Here is a 17,964-nt window from a genome sequence, read left to right on the forward strand (position 1 = left end):
CAGAAGTATTGGCTAATATCGTTCATCTTCATTTAAAGAATGCAGAGAGCACTAAGTTACTTCTTAATATTCTCAAGTTATAGTTTCTCTGTAGGAAACACTTATTACAGTTCTTGAATAAAGTAAAGAAGTATTTTGTAATTAATGAGCAGAATTACCAAACTTAGGATACTATTCTTTGTATTGCCACTGTACTATGAAATCTATCCAAGTCATTTGTCAAAGCTGTCCAAGCCCATTCCAAAATTTATATTACTCTCTTTGTAAAGACTTTAATTCGGTCATGTAGTTTGTTGTTTTGTTTTGTTTTTTTAATGGAGACTCATGTAGTTTTTTAGTTTTTTTTTTAAATTTTTTATTGTTATGTTAATCACCGTACATTACATCATTAGTTTTTGATGTTGTGTTCCATGATTCATTGTTTGTGCATAACACCCAGTGCTCCACGCAGAATGTGCCCTCTTTAATACCCATCACCAGGCTAACCCATCCCCCCGCCCCTCTCCCCTCTAGAACCCTCAATTTGTTTTTCAGAGTCCATCATCTAGTTTTTTATAGTTTTTATGGGTATCATACAAATGTACCATATTTTACTTTTTTGTAATTTTAATTTTGGTTATAGTTGTTTATAATGATATGAATATATGAGAGCCATGAACGTTAGTTATTTGGGAGCTCAGTTTAATTAGAGTTTCTTAACCTCAGCACTATTGACATCTTAGGCTAGATATTCTTTGATTTGGGGATTTGTCCTGTATATGGTAAAATGTTTAGCAGCATCCCTGGCTCTACTCACTAAATACCAGTAATGATCCACCAAGTTGCACAACCAAAAATATCTCCAGACATTACCAAATATCCCTTAGAAGACAAAATTACCTACAGTTGAGAACACTATTTTGAAGAGATTTAGAACCAAAAAAAGTACTTTTTTTTTCTAGTTATTCCCTGTTTAGAACAGTTTTATTGAGGTATGATTCATATACAATACAGCCATAATTTTAGGGCGTTTTCCTAACCTCATAAAGAAACCCCAGGCATATAAGTAGTCACTTCCCATTTCTCCCTCCTGTCCTCCAGCCCTAGACATACCTGGTTTTCTTTTTATGTTTAGGAATATACATTCTCCTTGTCTGTATTAAGTCATTATAAAGCAAATCAACTTCTATTTCAGAGTATATTTAGTGAAAATCATTTGAAAGGTACAGAGACTTCTATTCTTTCCTGTGTATACCTTTAGAGGCCCTTAGATTTATTTAGGTAGACTCCAAGTTTAGTCTCTAGAGGAAATTAACCTTAAATAGGCTGAGTTAAGAATCATTTTAGTATTATTCAGAAAAGTAAGAAGTCTCCCTGGCCCTCCATGGCAAGTTTTACGTTATAGAAATGAAGTTTTGTTTTTCCTGATCAGTTCTAGTAGATAAACATTCCTAGTCTATGTGTAAAAAACACAACTATGAAACGCATATACCTAAAATAGCATCGTGAACCTGTTGCTTCACTATTATTAAGTAGATTATTTTCAGTGAATTGGTAATTGGGTTAATTTTTTAAAAAGGTAGATAGTTTCCTTTGTTTTCCAAATTTGTGGGTCTATTTTACCTACACAGAAATGTTAACGTGGTACTCATTATGAGAAAAAAACATGTAAAACATTTTTTTCCCATAAGAAGTAAGGGCCAATTGGATTATTTTGAGTGTTTCTTATCATTAATGTGGAAATACTAATAAGTGCCCTACTTACCTCAAAGGGTTGGTGTGAAATGCTAAAAAAATCAAATCAGTAATAGTTGAAGGAAGTGGATGGTAAGATTGTACCTTCATTTTTTTATTTCTATTTCCCCCTCATTTTCCTATTATGTTTAAATGTTATTAAGGGGTCATAATTTTTTAAAATGTCATTTATAGCTGACTTCACAGAGGTTGACCAAGCCACATTTCCTTTGGTTTTCATGTATATGGTTACAACTTATATAAAATATTTTCAACAAATAAGACAAAGGGTCCTTAATAAATAGAACTACACAAAAGGAAAGGCCTGAATCTTAGTAGATAAATGGCAAAGGTCATGAGCACTTAATTCAGAAAGAATATTCAAATGACCAATAAACATTTCAACTCCATTAGGAATTTTTAAAAATGCAGATAAAACAATAATGAAATGCCATATTGGGTTTATGAATTACCAACTTTTTTTTTCATTTTAAAATAAATCTTTACTATGTTAGTAATACATGGAAACATTTCCCTTGTTTTTTTTAAAAAAAAAGTGCACCTAGTATAAGTAAAGCTAAACAAGCTCCTGCTGATTACATTCCATTCTTCAGATCCCCTTTTTGAAGTAAGCACTCTTAATCAGTTTGTTACATGTCCTTTCAGACCTTTTCCAGTTTGTTACATGTGAATATCATTGTAGGAAATCTATAATGCTTGTAATGTAAACATCAGGAACTTTGATCGTTTCACTCAATCATATTTTTTAGAGGTCTGTCTTAGGTTTGTCTGTAAAGATTTTTCTCATTCTTTTTAACTACTATATAACATTGCTATTGTATAACTATTTTACAGTTATTTAAGTATTCCCCAATTCATAGCTATTTAGGTAGTTTCTGATTTTTTACTATTCTAAACACTGATACAGTGTATTCATCTTTTCATAGTTTATGGGAAAAGTAAAATTAAGCAGAATGGGATTGCTGGGGAGGAAGGGCCATAACTATTTATAAATAGAGTAGTCTGGGTATAGGACACATTGAGAAGGTGATACTAGAATAAGGACTTGAAAGAAGTAAGAAGGTTGAACATACATGTGCTGAGGAAAGACTGTTCTAGGCAGAAAGAACAGAGTTCAAGGGCCCTAAATTGGGATTATGCCTAGTGTGTTCAAGGAATGGTAAGGAGGCCAGCATGGTTGAAGTTCAGTGAGCCAGAGGATGAGATTAAAGAGGTGATGGGTGGCTAGTTTATATATAGGACCTTGTAGGTGATTATAAGGCCTTTGGCATTTACTCAGAATACAGTAGGATGCCACTGTAGGATTGTAGTCAGAAGAGCAACACTGTCTTTCTGGGAACTATGTTAAGAATGAATTTATAGAGTAGGGCAGTGGTAGCAGTTAACAATTAATAGTAGTCAAGCAGGAGAAAAGCTTGGACTAACTGTAGCTTGGACTAAGGTGCAAGTAGTAGAGGGTGGTGGAGAAGTGCTTGGATCCTGGCTCTGTTTTGAAGGAGCACTCAGCAGGGTAGGGAATAAAGTATGAGAGAAAGACAGGAATCAAGAATAAGGATTATTCCACAGGTTTTGATCTAAGCAAAGGTGGAGTTACATAGGTGAAGTTGTATTTTTGTCTTAAGAAATATAAAATTCTGATAATGATCAAATTTATCAATATTTTCCTTTGTCTTTGTTTTGGAATTTTGTTTAAGAAAACCCTGTAGTTCTGTATTTTCTTCTAATATTTTTTGTAGTTTCGTTTTGCTTTTATATTTAGTTGCGTTTTTTTTAATACCTGTTTGCAGTTTACTTTTGTGAATGGTCTAAGATTGAGATCTGAACTTCCTTACCCCACCCCACCCCCAAAGCACACCCAGATAGCCAGTAGTGTTTTGTTTCTTAAATTCCACATATGAGTGAGATCATACGGTATTTGTCTTTTTCTAACTGATGTACTTCACTTGGCATAATAGCCTCTAGTTCCATCCATGTCATTGCAAATGTCAAGATTTCATTCTTTTTGATGGCTGAGTAATATTCTAGTGTGTGTGTACACACACATGCCACGTCGTCTTTATCCATTCATCTGTTGATGGACATCTCAGATTCTTCCACAGTTTGGCTATTGTGGAGATTGCTGCTATGAACATTGGGGTGCAGGTGCCCCTTCGGATCACTACATTTGTATCTTTGGGGTAAATACCCAATAGTGCAATTGCTGGGTCATAGGGTAGCTCTATTTTTAGCTTTTTGAAGAATCTCCATTCTGTTTTCCAGAGTGGCTACATCAGCTTGCATTCCCACCAACAGTGTAAGAGGCTTCCCCATTCTTTCTCCACATGGAACTTGCACATTTCTAATTGGATTGATTCTTGGGTATTCGTGGTTTATTTTTTCTTTTATTTTTTTGAATTGGTTATTGCTGTTATAGAGGAAAGCTGTTGATTTTTTATATTGATCTTGTATTTGGCCATCTTGCTGAAATGTCTTATTTGTTCTAATAATTTGTTGATTTTCTAGAGTTTCTTTTCTCATATAGATTTGTTATTCCTTTATCTTATTGCATTGACTTGCACCTTCACAATATATAGAAGATTAAAGACAAGAGTAGGAATCACTTATATTAAAAACCACAGTGAGATACCAATTTTTTTCTATTGTGTTTTTTTAAAATCTTACTGAATTTCTCTTGTACATGAGATGCAAAAGTACTCTTGTATACTTCTAGTGGAAATTTAAATGACTGCAGCTCTTTATATATGCTCCTATGATTTTTTAATTTGTATATAAAATTTTAAGAGTGTTTCCATATCCTTTGAACAAGTAATCTCACTTCTAGGCCTCCATCTCTTGGAAGTAATAAGAACAAATATTTTTGTTCAAGTTGCTCATTATTTATATTGCTATGGGTTACTTGTGTGTTTCAAAATAACCTTAATGTCTAATACTAGGGTAATGGTTTTGTAAGTTCTGATATATGTGTATGATGGAATATTATACAATCATTATACTATTTTAAAAGAATTTGTAATAACTTGGAGGCACTTACATTATTAAATAAGTAAAAAAGAACATAATACAACAGAATTTTTATGTAGTAGGGTTGCATCATTATCAAAATGCAGAATAGATTAGAAGCAGATACATCAAAATGGTAATAGTAATCTGTGAATAATGAATATATGGATGATTTTATTTTCCTAATATTTTTCTGTGGTGAGTATGCATTGTTAAAATCAGAAGAAAAAACTTAAAAGTGTATATATCTGTAATACAAAACTGTATTTACCCTCTTCAAAATAATGTGCAAAGGAAGAAATCTTAGCCCATTTCATTAAATGTCAAGATTGGTTATAATTATTTTTTTAAAGTATACTCTTATACTCTTCAAAAAAAGGTTTTGCTGAATGTGGGTAACACCTGTCATATGGTAAAACATATATGTGAGAGAAAAGAAACAGTAGTTTCAGTGGCAGTTGTGACTTATACTTTGGGATGTACTCCTGAATGATCTGAATTCTGTATCAATGAAGCAGGAGATGATTGTGGTAAATGTACACTTACTCTCTTTCTTACTGACTTGCCACCCATGTTACAGGTCTTTTGCAAGCTTGGTATCATCTAGTAGCCTTGTGACCTGATGTTGGCCTACTTTAATAAGAAAGCTTGCTGTGTTTATATGGATTTTAGATTGCCATCCACTTTATTTAAGAAACTGAGTACTCCCAGTGTGCCAGGAACTTTGCTAGCCAAAGGACGGAAAACCACACAGAGGCCCTATGTCCTGAGCAGCTTTTGTTAGGAATAATTTGTGATTAATACTGTGATGGAATGAGAGGGTATCTGATAAAAGAAACCAGGAATACTGAGATTCTAATTCAATCCCTAAGGTCTCTTAGGGATCTAAATATACTGAAACTCAAGTCAGAGTAATACATTACTGGCTTAGGTGTAGGCCCCCGTCTCAAAATTCAGAGAACTAGGTTAGTCTATATGGAACATGCTGTTTTTCTTTACTCGTTAAATCTCCTTTTTCCTTTCTTCCTCTAAGTTTAAAGTCAAGTCTTTTAGTACCATTTTGAGACAAAAGACCACTCCAGCTGTTGCTAAAGGAAAATGTGCAAGAAACAGTTTCTCCTAAATACCCATTCTAGATGTTCTTGAGTATCTAGCGATCTAATATCATGTCACCTACCAAGCATCTGGCCCCCATTACCCTTGGCCCAGTTTTTGTATTTGAAAACGGGGAGCAGAACAAAAAAGGAAAGAAATAGGAAAGATGGCTTGGTTGTTCCAGGCAGCCTTGAAATGTTTTTTACCTCTGACAGCATGTAAGGAAAAGAAAAGAAGGGTCATTCTATATTCCATCATGATGCATAGTTATAGGACCAAGAAACCTTGAGTTATTTGTAAGATTATGTTATAAAACAGTTTAAGTGATAACACAGAGGTTAGAGACTAGAATTTTAAAAGAGCATTAATAACTTTTTCCTTCAGACATTTTAATAACTATAAATGTGTAGTTTCTATAATTACTTGTCTTTCCCATTTTCACCAGCAATATCATTAGCACAGCTTCTTATATTTTTGGGCATCTTTATTATTAACTTTTCCTTGACAAATTGAACACAAAGTCATTGCAACAAACCAACTATTTTTCCTACATAAGAGCTTTTTCCTGTGCTTATTTTTTTTATTATAGTCCTAACTTTCCAGATTGAATTGTAAGTAAAGTAGTGGTCTCATTGATGCAAATTTCATTGTCTGGTTTATAAGTCATCCTATACCCAACTTACCCTATAAATGACACTTGAGAAATTTTTGTACTCATAATTTCAACTCGACACAGTGACAGCATCCACTACCACATGGGCCAATCATCTGTTCTTAAGTCTTAACATACTCAGGCAATCCATTTTTAGGAATGGAAAAAAGGGAGGTGTATTTAGCTCCTCAGAGACAAGAGTATATGACCTTTTGGAAAGACAAAACAAGCATTTACAGTATGCGTTCACTATATAGTTTGTCTGTTGATATAATAAAATTATGCACAAGATATCTATGGGAAAAGAAAGAAGAGTTTTCTGACCTAGATTCAGAAAGACACCTTTCAGGAAGACTCCCCAAAGGGAATGACACATGAACTGAGTTCTGTAAGATGAATTGGCTTTTGTCAGACCAACAGAGATGGAGATTTGGAATGGGAAAATATGTTGGATACTGGCTACATTAGTCAAAGGCCCAGAGACAATCAAGCATGGAACATTAGAGGAAGTAGGAGTTCAGTGTAGCTGGTGTTGAGAGTGGGGATGGAGGAGGATTACTGAGATGAAGCTATAATAAAGTAAGCAAAAGCTAGATTATGAAGAGCTTTTTACATCCTGTGCCAAGAAATGTTGACTTTACTGTGAATGCTTTGAAGACTCATTGACTTTTGGGGAACCAGATTTGTATCTGCATTATGAGATTGGAAAGGGCAGAATTGGCATAATGGTGAAAAGGACCTGTGCTAATGTATAGGCAATAAGGATGGAGAAAATGGACAAACTTGAGATACTTTGAAGAGATATACTCAACAAGGACTACTGATCAATATAAGTAATACATGCAGTGGAAAGAGAATAGCTTTTGGAGTTAGCTAGACCTGGATTCAAATCCCAGTTCTGTCACTTAGCTATTTTGTGACCTTGGGTGTTTTATGTACCTCTCAGAACTTTAGTTTTCTTTTTTTTTTTTTTTTTTAAGTTTTTATTTGAGAGAGTGAGCGAGAGAGAGCGCAAATAGGGGAATGGGCAGAGGGAGAGGGAGAAGCAGGCTCCCTACTGAGCAGGGAGCCCAACGTTGGGATTGATCCTAGGACTCCAGGATCACAACCTGAGCCGAAGGCGGACGCCCAACTGACCGAACCACCCAGGCTCCCCCAGAACTTTAGTTTTCTTAACTTAAAATAGGGACGGCAGTACTCAATCCATAGGGATGTGAGGAATAGGTAAAATAACAGATGTAAGACATCCAGTAGCTAAGTATAAAATGATAGCTGCTATTGTAGGGGTAGAAGGAGATGGAGGAGAGTTAAGAATGGCTTCAAGTTTTCAGTTTGGGCAATGAGAAGGAACTAGTTTAGGAGAGTGGGATAACTGGTCTCATTCCTAGACGAATTGATAATTCTGTCATGATTTTAGTAGAGTAATGGGTTGGACATACAATTTTAGTAGTTTGAGGAAAGGGAAGTGTGGACTAAAGGCAACCAGTGTGGATAAATCTTTTAAAAATATGACACAGGGGCACCTGGCAGGCTCAGTCAGTGGGGCATGTGACTCTTGTTCTCGAGGTTGTGAGTTTGAGTTCCATCTTGGGTGTAGAGATGACTTAAAAATAAAATCTTTCAAAAAACTAAAAATGTGATACAAGCTTAGATTTAAATGCTGATAATGGCTAATAGCGAGTAAGGGGTTTCTCAGAATGTAAGGAATTACAGCTCATTCAGTCAAGTTTTAGGAAGAACAGAATGGTTGATTGTGTCACATGCAGCAGTGAGAAAATACAGATTGGATTTGGCCATAAGGAGGAAGTCTGAGAGCCAGGAGTTAGGTCTTTGTGGTGGAGTCCTTTGAATGCTAGACTTTGTCTGATGGGGAATGATTGAAAGTTAGTGAGCAGGGAAGTGATATGATCAGAACAGCATTTAAAAATTTTCTGGCAACAGTTTGAAGGATGAGATAGGAGGTGTGGGTCCCATGTAGGCTGTTAGAGGCATGAAATAATAAGGACCTGGACCAGGGTGATGGTTCTGGCAACAGAAAGGTAAGGTGAATGCAGGAGCATTATGCTTTTATGTACATTTTAACCTGGCTATCATATGGATGTAATTAATGGGTAAAGGAGAACTTTAGCCTAAAAGATGATGTTTTAATGTTTTGATTGTAGTTAATAGGGAGAGTAGTATTTAGCATTTACCAAAACAGAATCATTAATAGGAGTAAGTTTTGAAGATGAATTAATTTTTAAACATTCCTTTATTAAGCTTATGTTATTGAGTGGCTTCTGGGTGTTGAGTAGTGTTCCACATGCTGGAGACAGCAGTGAACATGACAGGCAAGATCCCTGTTCTCATGGAACTTAACATTCAGAAGTGAGGCAAAGACAAAAAAGTTAAAAAGGACAAGATAATTTAATCCAAGTAAGACAAAAACTTGGTGATGATACAGAAATGGACTAAAGGGTACCATTTTAGATGATGTGATCAGGAGTGGTATTTCTAAAGAGGAGAGTTTTGAACTTAGAATATTACTAAGGAATCAGCTGTGCAAAGATTTGGGTGCCAAGGCATTCCTACCCAGACTGGAGAGGATGTGCAGAGGCCCTAAGAAAGGAATGAGCTTGATTTGTTTGAGGGCTAGGGGAAAAGGCCAATGTGTCAGGAGCAGAGTGAACAGGGGAGAGACTGATAATACGTGATGAGGTTTGAGGGTGTAGGGTTAAACTGGAGCAGGAGGGCCTGGAAGCCTTGGTAAAGAATTTGGTGATTTAGGGGCACCTGGGTGGCTCAGTCGGTTAAGCGGCTGCCTTAGGCTCAGGTTATGATCCCAGGGTCCTGGGATCAAGCCCCACGTCGGGCTCCCTGCTCAGCTGAGAGCCTGCTTCTCCCTCTCCCTCAGCCTGCCACTTTGCCTATTTGTGCTCTCTCTCTACTTGTGCTCTCTATCTCTCTGCCAAATAAATAAATAAAATCTTAAAAAAAATTTTTTTTAAATAAAAAGAATTTGGTGATTTATACTTGACTGGTAGTGGAAATGAAAGAAAAGTGATACTGAGCTATGTTGAACTGTCTAGGACAGCTAGGTGAAGAAGTCAAGAGAGTTGTCAGGCTTAAATATATAAATTCAAATATGATTGGCTTGGTATTATTCATTGGAATAACTTGCCAAGTTGTTTAGGCATTGAACAAATAAATGTTCATAGTGTGAAGCGTTGAGGAGTCTATCAAGGAAATGGTCAAGGGATCTGAGAATGATGAGCCATTGATTGGGGATTCCTAGCACTTCTTTCACATAATGAAGGACATCTTAAATACCTTTGCAGCCTGAAAGGAATGACCTAGTATTGTATGAACAACAGCTGGAAAAATTAAGTATTCAGAAGATACATAGGGGTATAAGAGTTACACTCTACATGGTGTATTGTTTCACAGTTTACAGAGTCTTTACCCTTTAGGAAATCACCTTGATCTTCATAAAGAACTCTCTGAAGTAGGAGACAGGAATTTTAGGGAGGTCATCATTATTAAGAGGTGAGGAAACTTGAGGATACTCAAGTGCATGGTCATCGAATGGCACATGAATTCACATCTGACTTTACTTGCATTGCTTTACCTATCACAGTATGTTAATTCAAAGATGATCAGAAATTTAAATTTTAGTAGAAAAACTAAAATATGTATCCTTATTAAAACAGTGCAAAAGACATTTTTTTATTTGTATTATAGTTATTGGTGCTATTCCAAAGGTTTCAGAGTGTTTTCAATACACAGAGGTGAATGAGATTGACTTTGGCTGAGACAATCAGAAGTTTAGCTCTGTTTAGAAAATGGGTATACTCTTTGCTCACTCGTTAATTTTTATTCTTTTCTTGGTTGCTCTCCATGTTTAAAGTACTACATTTGCAGCTTTAAAATAAGCCCTTTTATTTTACACCCAGTACTCACATGTTTATTTCTGCTACCATATTTTATTCTTGTGTTGCCACCTAACTCAGTGGAGACTCAGCAATAATAGCTAACAAATGAACAATTCTGTACCAGGCACTGTGGTAAGGGGTTTATAAAAATTAACTTGCTTAATTCTTACATCAACTCTCAGAGGTGAGAGCATTACTTTATAAATTGGTGTTTTCTGCTGTTCCATACCTGATGTAGAGAACCATGTTGAAAGAAAGGATCATTCATTATAAGGCATACTCACTTGCACTTCAGGATCAATTTAAACCATAGATAAAGTAGATGGGGTCTTTTGGTCATATTATGTATTATTTATCATAGTTTTCTTTAAGTGAAGATGCCAAGTTGGTATTCGTACTAACCTGAAAAGTAAAGTAAGTCTAAGCTACCTAACATGAGTGAATGAAGTAGTAATACCCTAAATGTCTGTTTTATGATTATAGTGATAGTATGTAATAATCATGGATGGTTTTACATTTTAAAAAACTACTTAACTCACTGTGCATTATAAAAAAAAAAGATTCCTCAAAAAGAGGTTTGCTTAATTTTAAAGTATGGAGGAATGAGAAATATCTATAAAACTTAATCATTTTAGTTACTTTTCATTCCTATATTCTTGGAGTGAATGAGATATGTTGCTTACTGTGGAAATGGATACAACATCTTTCATCTGAGGATCTCAGAGTGCTTTTCAAATAATATCTCATGAATCCTCACAGCACTTTGGTGAGGTAGGTAGGTGGCAAGTATTACTATCTTCATTTTACAGATGGAGAAACTGAAGCCACCAGAGGGTTAAATGATTTATGTATAGTCCCACCAACCCGATATAGAGGCAGCCTGAGCTACTTAAATGAGAATATTATATTTTAGGAGGATTTGCATAGTAAAAATCATTAACCCCTTTGCTATTATATTTTACACAGATTAACTGTTAGAACAAATATGTTAGCTTTAAAATGTCCACATGGAATTTTTTTTAATCCTTTCTTTAGAAATAGAAAACATTATAATACTCTTTCCCCCTCCCCCCCCCAATTTTTAGGTCAGCAGCAAGGACAAGATGGAGTAAAGGTCCAACAAGCCACGATAGCTCCTGTAACTGTAGCAGTTGGAGGAATTGCTAACGCAACGATAGGTGCTGTTAGTCCTGACCAACTCACACAAGTGCATTTGCAGCAAGGCCAGCAAGCTTCTGATCAAGAGGTGCAGCCTGGCAAGAGGCTTCGAAGAGTTGCCTGTTCCTGTCCTAATTGTAGGGAAGGAGAAGGAAGGTAAATGCTCTGTTACCAACTTTATCTCTCTGGAAGGCATAAAATAGTTAAAACCAAGCCATTGGCTGGGTACTTTGATCACTAGAATGTCACTAGCTTTGTAGCGCAAAATTGAGATACAGTGTTGTTTTGACAGGGATTAAATTGAACTAGTCTAGGAATGGAGTTTTAGTGGTCTTCTACCATGTACCTTATACTTTTTCTTAATGGTTTTCTTGTTTCATTTATTATATAAAAATTTTAATTTTATTGATATAAAATTCACATACCATACAATTCCCTCAGTCTACATTTCATTGGTTTTTAGTATGTTCACATAGCTGTGCATTTATCATCACAATTTTAGAACATTTTCATCACCTCGAAAAGAAACCCCTGTATTCTTAGCCATCACCCCCTCACTCCCAATCCTCCCAACTCTAGGCAACCATTAAACAAATTGCTTTCATTATGTATTTGCCATTCTGGACATGCATATAAATGGAATCATATGTGATTTTTTTCATGACCTGGTTTCCTTTACGTAGCATAGTATTTTTGAGGTTTATCCATATTATAGCATGTATTAGGTATTGGTACTTCATTCTTTTAAATGAACAAATAGCATTCCATTGTATAGATACACAGTATTTTACTTATCCATTTATCAGTTGTTGGACACTTGGAATTTTCCCATCTGTTGGCTTTAAACTTCTTTATACAAATTTTGGTGTGGACATAGGTTTTCCATTTCTCTTGGGTGTATACCTAAGAATGGAATTAATGGTCCGTATAGTAACTCTAGGTCTAACCATTTGAGGAACTGCCAGACTATTTTCCAAAGTAGCTGTACTGTTTTGCATTCCCACCAGCAGTGTATGAGGGTTCCAGTTGTTGCCAACGCTTGTTATAATTTGGCTTTTTGATTACAGCTTTCCTGGTGTGTATGTGAAGTGGTATCTCAGTATGGTTTTAATTTGCATTTTCTGATGACTTCATTAGTCAAGTATGTTTTCGTGTGCTTATTGGCCATTTGTATATCTTCTTTGGAGAAATGTCTGTTAAGATCTTTTGCTCATTTTATCTTTAAAAAAAAAAAGAGGGATGCCTGGATGGTTCAGTTGGTTGAGCATCCAACTCTTGTTTCAGCTCAGGTCATGATCTCAGGGTCCTGGGATTGAGCCCCGTGTGGAGCTCCACGCTCAGTGGGGAGTCTGCCTGAGGATTTCGCTTCCTCTCCCCCTCCCCCTGCTTGGGTGCTCTCTCTTTCTCACTACAATGAATGAATCTTAAAAAAAAAAGATTTTTTTGCCCATTTTAAATTAGCTTTTTTAAATTAAATTGTAATAGCTCCTTATATATTCTAGATACAAGTCCCTTATCAGTTACACGATTTGCTAATATTTTCTCCCATTCAGAGAGTTGTCTTTTTACTTTCTTGATAGTGACAGAGACACTTGTAATTCCTTGTGAATTTTAGAATCAGCTTGTCACTTTCTACCAAGAAGGCAGATGGGATTCTGATGGGGGGGTGGTATGGAATCTCTAGATCCGTTTGAGGAATATTGCCAACTCAACACTATTGTCTTCTGATCCTTTTACATGATATGTGTTTTTCTATTTATTTAGATCTCTGATTTCCTTTGACACTATTTTGTAGTTTTCAGATTATAAGTTTTATACTTGTTTTGTTAAATTTATTCCTATTTTATTCTTTTTGAGGCTATTGTAAATGGAACCTTTTTCTTTATTGTTCATTGCAAGTGTATAAAAATACAGTTAATTTTTGTTTATTGATCTTGTATCCCATAACCTACTGAACTCTTTTTATCAGTTCTAATGGTTTTTAAGTGGATTCACTAGGGTTTTTCTATATGTAAGATCATGTCATCTGCAAATAGAGATAGTTTCACTTCATCCTCTCCACTCTGGATGATTTTTATTTCTTTTTCTTACCTAATTATTCTGTCCAGACCTATAGTATAACGTTGAATAGAAGTGGCAAACATCCTTGTTTTATTCCTGATCCTAGGGGAAAAGGGTCCAGTCTTTCACCATTAAGTATGGTATTAGCTCTGAGCTTTTCATATATGCCCTTGATGAAGAAAGCTCCCTTCCATTCCTACTTCATTGTGTTTTTGTCATGAAAGGTTGTTGGATTTTGTCAGATGCTTTTCTGCATCTGTTGAGATGATCACATAGTTTCTGTGTTTTATTCTGTCAGTATGGTGTGTTATATTAATTGATTGTCAGATGTTAAAGTACTTTTGCATTTGTGGAATAAATCCAACTTAGTCGTGGTACATAATTCTTTATGTATTGCTATATTCAGTTTGCTAGTATTTTCTTAAGGATTTTTGCATCTGTGTTCATGAGAGATAATTGGTCTGTAGTTTTCTTATAATGTCTTTGTCTGCTTTTGGTAAGGGTAATATGGGCCTCATAGAATGAGTTGGGAAGTGTTCCCTCCAGTTTTATTTTTTGAAAAAGTTTGTGAAGAACTGGTAATAATTCTTTAAATGTTTTGTGGAATTCACCAATGAAACTGTCTAGGTCCTGGGCTTCTCTTACGGGTATTTTTTTGACTACTAATTTAATCTCTTTACTGGTAAGGGTTTTTTCTGATTGATTGATTGATTATTCTTGAGTCAGTTTTGGTACTTTGTGTCTTTTGGGGAATTTATCCATCTCATCTAAGTTATTTAAGTAATTGGCATACAATTATTCTTGGTATTCTTTTATAATTCTTTTTATTTCTGTAAGGTTGGTAATGAGTCTTCTTTCATTTCAGATTCTAGTAATGTGTGTCTTCTCTTTTTTTCTTGGTCAGTCTACCTAAATAAAGCCTTGTTCAATTTGGTGACCTTTTCAAAAATCAAGTCACATCAGCTTTTGGTTTCATTGATTTTTCTCTGTTGTTTCTGTATTCTCAATTTCATTAGTTCCTGCTCTATTCTTTATTTCCTTCCGCTTGCTTTATTTTAGATTTAATTTGCTTTTTCCATTGTCTTACGATGGAAGGTTATTGATTTAAGATCTTTTTTAATGTAGGCATTTACAGCTAAAAATTTCTCTCTAGGTATTGCCTTTACATGTATCCCATGAATTTTGGTATGATGTATCTTCATTCTTCTCAGAGTATTTCCTGCTTTACCTTTGGATTTCTTTTATGACCCACTGGTTATTTAGGAGTGTATTTAATTTCTAGATATCTGTAAATTTTCCAGTTTCCTCCTATAACTGGTTTCTACTCTCATGACACTGTGGTCAGAAAACATACTGTGCCATTATTTCTGTCTTTTGTTGAGGTTTGTTTCATGGCCTGGTGTATGATTTATCTTGGAAGAACATTTTATGTGCACTTGAAAAGAATGTATATTTTGCTACTGTTTGGTGGAGTGTTTTATGGATGTCTGTTAGGTCAAGTTTATCATAAAGTCTTCTGTCTCCTTGTTGCTTTTCTGCCTAATTGATTTACTTTAATCTCACTGTATTTTTTTGTCTTTGAATTGGATCTTAGTTTTGGTTTTTTTTTTTTTTGATTGATTTATTAGAGAGAATGAGGATGAGAGTGGGGGGAGGGGCAGAGGGAGAGAACCTTCAAGCAGACTCCCTGCTGAGTGTGGAGCTCCGATGTGGGCTTGATCCAATGATCCATGAGATCATGACCTGAGCCAAAACCAAGAGTCAGATGGGCACTTAACTGACTGAGCCACTCAGGTGCTCCTGTTTTTTTTTTTTTTTAAATCCAGTCTGACAAAATGTGTTTTTTGATTGGATTATATAATCCATTTACATTTGATGTTATTGATATGGTTGAATTTATGTCTTCCATTTTGCTTTTTGTTTTTTTTTGTGTCTCATGTCTTTTTCTCTCTTCCTCCTTTACTGCCCTCTTTTGCGTTAGGTGAATATAATATAGCACTTTAATTTGTAAAGTAGCATTTTAATTTTAATGATTTTTTTCACTATATTATTTTGAGTTATTTCCATAGTAGTTGCTCTTGACCTTACCATATATGTCTTGTCATAATAATAGTAACTTAATTCCAGTGAATTATAGAAAAGTTATTTCTTTATAAGTCTGTTCCCTTTTGCTTCTTTTTGTGATGTTATTATAGTGTAATATGTATATTATTATAATACATATTATATCTGTAAGTGTTACAGATCCAACAGTATATTGTTATAAATTACTACTTTATATAATGTTGTATCTTTAACAGAAGTTGAGAGGCCAGAGGGATATAGGATCACCAAGAATAATCTGGAGGTTGCCAAGGACTTGTTTTAAAGTGTTTTCATGCCTGACCAAGAACTCTGACATTGGGGGTGGGGGGGGGGGGCAAGAAGTTGAGAGAAGATGAGCAAGTATATATAACTTTTGCTATGTTAATTTTATCACTAGTTCTTTTTATTTGTTCCTGATATTTGAGTTCCTTTCTGGCATCATATTCTTGGCCCACTACAGCTTTGCTCCCATCTCCCAATGCTTTGTGCTGTTACTGCAAATGTATTAAATATATACATTTTTATGTTATGGGCTTGACAATACATTTTACACATATTGTTTTATAAAACTACTTTTTAAATCTGGTAAGACAAGAAATACACACTACACTGTCCTCTATAATTACACAATTACCCTTGCTGGTGCTATTTTGTTTCTTTGTGTACATTTGAATTACTTTCTGGGTTCAGTTAATGCAACCTGAAGAACTTCTTTAGTCTAGTTTCTTGCAAAGTAGGTCTGCTCAAAACAAATTCTGTGTTTATCTTTGAATATCTTTATTTCACGTTCATTTTTTAAAGGTAGTTTTGCTGGATAGAGTCTTCTTGTTTCAGTTTTTTTCTCATGAGTACTTTGCACGTTTTCACCCTGCCTTTTGACCTCCATTGTTCTGCTGAGAAGTCAGTTCTTTCTTTTACTGCAGTTCCTTTGTAAATGAGGAGTTATTTTTCCCTTGCTGCTTTCAAGATTTTGTCTTTGGGTTTCAGGATTTTTAGCATATAAAGTGTCTATTTGTGGATCTGTGCAGTTATACTACTTGGAGTTTGTTGAGCTTCCTGCATATGTAGATCCATGTTTTTCAGTAAGTTTAATAAAGTTTTCAGCCATTATTTCTTTGAATATTTTTTCTGCTGCATTCTCTCTTCCCCCTCTCCCCTCCTCTCCTCTCTGTTCCCCTCACTCATTACTTTGGTGTCCTGCATTTCTGAGGCACCCTGTTCATTTTCCTTTGTTCTTTTTCTTGTCTGTTTTTGGATTGCATAATCTCTATGGATCTGTGTTGAATTTTGCTATTTCTTTTGAGTCCCTCTAGTAAATTTTTCATTTCACTTGTACTTCTCATCTCCACAATTTCCCCCCCTTTTTTTAAATCATTTGTAATTCTTCATTGATATTCTCCATTTGATGTGATATTGTCATTATACTTCGCTTCTATCATGGTGTCCTTTAGTTATTTAAATATATTTATTAATGGCTGCTTTGAAGTCTTGTTAAATCTGTTTGCTCTCATAGTTTTACTTGCTTTTTTTTTAGTGTATGGGTCATATTCCCCTATTTTACTTTTGGCATGTCTCATACTTTTGGTTGGAAACTGGATGGTTTAATATATTGTAGCAACTTTGTACTGCCTCCCCTGCCTTTCCCCACCCCTGGCTTATTGTTATTGTTTGCTTGCTTATTTAGTGACTGGCTGGGTTATTTTGGTGAATGCCCCCTACTGCCCCCCCTCCCCGCCCCATGAAGCATGTTGCTCCTCAGTGGATGCAGAATTGGGTATGCTTAGTGACCCTGGATGACAGTGGTTCGGGAGGGACTTTGACTGTCCTGTCCCTGACCACACCCAGCTATTAAACTCCACTGTCAGCTGATTGTTCTACTGTTTTCAACAGTGCCCTGTAACATATATTACTCTACAGACCGATCTATGCAGATTCTTCTTAAGGACTAGATCAACAGGTCTGTGTTTGAGATTTATTCTGACTCTGGAAGGCCACTCCCAGCTGCCTCTTTTTTCCCTTCTTTCTGACAGCCTAGTCGGCCTATAGTTTTGCCTGTTTCTCCAGTGTATCTATTAGTCTCCTCCCATTTGTGTTTTGCAGCAGTCTCCGCTGTGAGCGCCCTTAGGCTCAAACTTTTTCACACTTTGTTTGCAAATGAATTCAATTCCTTTGGGAAGAGATTTGGAGTTATATTTTATGCTGTGTTCTCTCCCTGGCCAAGATCTCTTTGTCATGGCTCCTGAACTTGGGGTTGGGATAGTGGCACAT

General features: G+C 35.5%; 1 protein-coding gene across 2 annotated transcripts in view; it reads left to right on the plus strand.

The window, feature by feature from the left end:
- Positions 1–17,964, plus strand: part of SP4 (Sp4 transcription factor) — an 86,668-nt gene that overhangs the window by 33,383 nt on the left and 35,321 nt on the right. The window contains exon 4 of one of the 2 annotated variants that reach the window (XM_025872996.2): positions 11,478–11,706. The exons of the other annotated variant lie outside the window; for it this stretch is intronic. Coding sequence (XP_025728781.1) covers positions 11,478–11,706 — 229 coding nt within the window. The remainder of the gene's footprint in view (positions 1–11,477; positions 11,707–17,964) is intronic. 2 annotated transcript variants of the gene reach the window in all.

This window comes from Callorhinus ursinus, unplaced genomic scaffold, assembly GCF_003265705.2.
Source record: "Callorhinus ursinus isolate GAN/ISIS: 27379988/994484 unplaced genomic scaffold, GSC_fseal_2.0 scaffold12, whole genome shotgun sequence".
Lineage (NCBI taxonomy): Eukaryota > Metazoa > Chordata > Mammalia > Carnivora > Otariidae > Callorhinus > Callorhinus ursinus.